Raw genomic sequence first — 803 nt, forward strand, 5'->3', positions numbered from 1 at the left:
CTTTACAAATGTTACACGATGATCCTAATTTTTTTAGGTATGTGCTTTTCTCAGATGAGGCTAAATTTTATAGTGACGGACAACTTAATAGACACAATTGCCATTATTGGTCAGATGTTAATCCCCACTGGTATAGGCCAATAGATCATCAAAATCGATGGAGTATTATGGTGTGGTGCGGAATTGTAAATGGTTATTTGATTGGGCCTTATTTTTTTGAAGAGAACGTTGATAGACACAGTTACTTATCGTTGCTAAGAGATCACTTACCAGGCTTATTAGAAGATGTTGACTTAGCAACAAGAGCAAGAATGTGGCTTCAACAAGATGGTGCTGCACCGCATTATGCACTCATTGTACGTACCTTTTTAAATGCCAGTTACAATGACAGATGGATTGGACGAAGGGGTCCAGTTGAATGGCCTCCTTGCTCACCAGATCTGACGTCGCCTGATTTCTTTTTATGGGGATACTTGAAAAATGTTGTTTTTGCTGAACGACCAACCACAAGAGATGATTTTATGGACCGCATTCGTAGAGCTTGTGCAGCCATTCCTAGAGCTACCCTGCTTAGAACTGTGGATAGTTTTCAAAACAGATTGCAGTTATGCCTCGAAGCCAACGGAGGTAATTTTGAACAATTACTCCGTGGGTAATTCATTTAAATTACAGTGTCAGTGAGAGGCAAGGGGACTCACGATAATCAAGCACCCCGACGTGAGAGGCAAGGGGACTCACGATAATCAAGCACCCCGACGTGAGAGGCAAGGGGACTCACGATAATCAAGCACCCCAACGTGAGA

At 42.3% G+C, this 803-nt stretch overlaps 1 protein-coding gene across 1 annotated transcript in view; it reads left to right on the plus strand.

Annotated features, from left to right (window-relative positions):
- LOC116849597 overlaps nucleotides 1-803 on the plus strand; it is a 1,003-nt gene extending 200 nt beyond the window's left edge. Inside the window, exons 2-3 of the mRNA XM_032826921.1 lie at nucleotides 38-356; nucleotides 439-803. Of these exons, the coding sequence (XP_032682812.1) occupies nucleotides 38-356; nucleotides 439-444 (325 nt within the window). The 3' untranslated portion in view covers nucleotides 445-803. The remainder of the gene's footprint in view (nucleotides 1-37; nucleotides 357-438) is intronic.

Source organism: Odontomachus brunneus, unplaced genomic scaffold (assembly GCF_010583005.1).
Source record: "Odontomachus brunneus isolate Ranch 3 - 2012 unplaced genomic scaffold, Obru_v1 Obru_scaffold_120, whole genome shotgun sequence".
NCBI classification, from domain to species: domain Eukaryota; kingdom Metazoa; phylum Arthropoda; class Insecta; order Hymenoptera; family Formicidae; genus Odontomachus; species Odontomachus brunneus.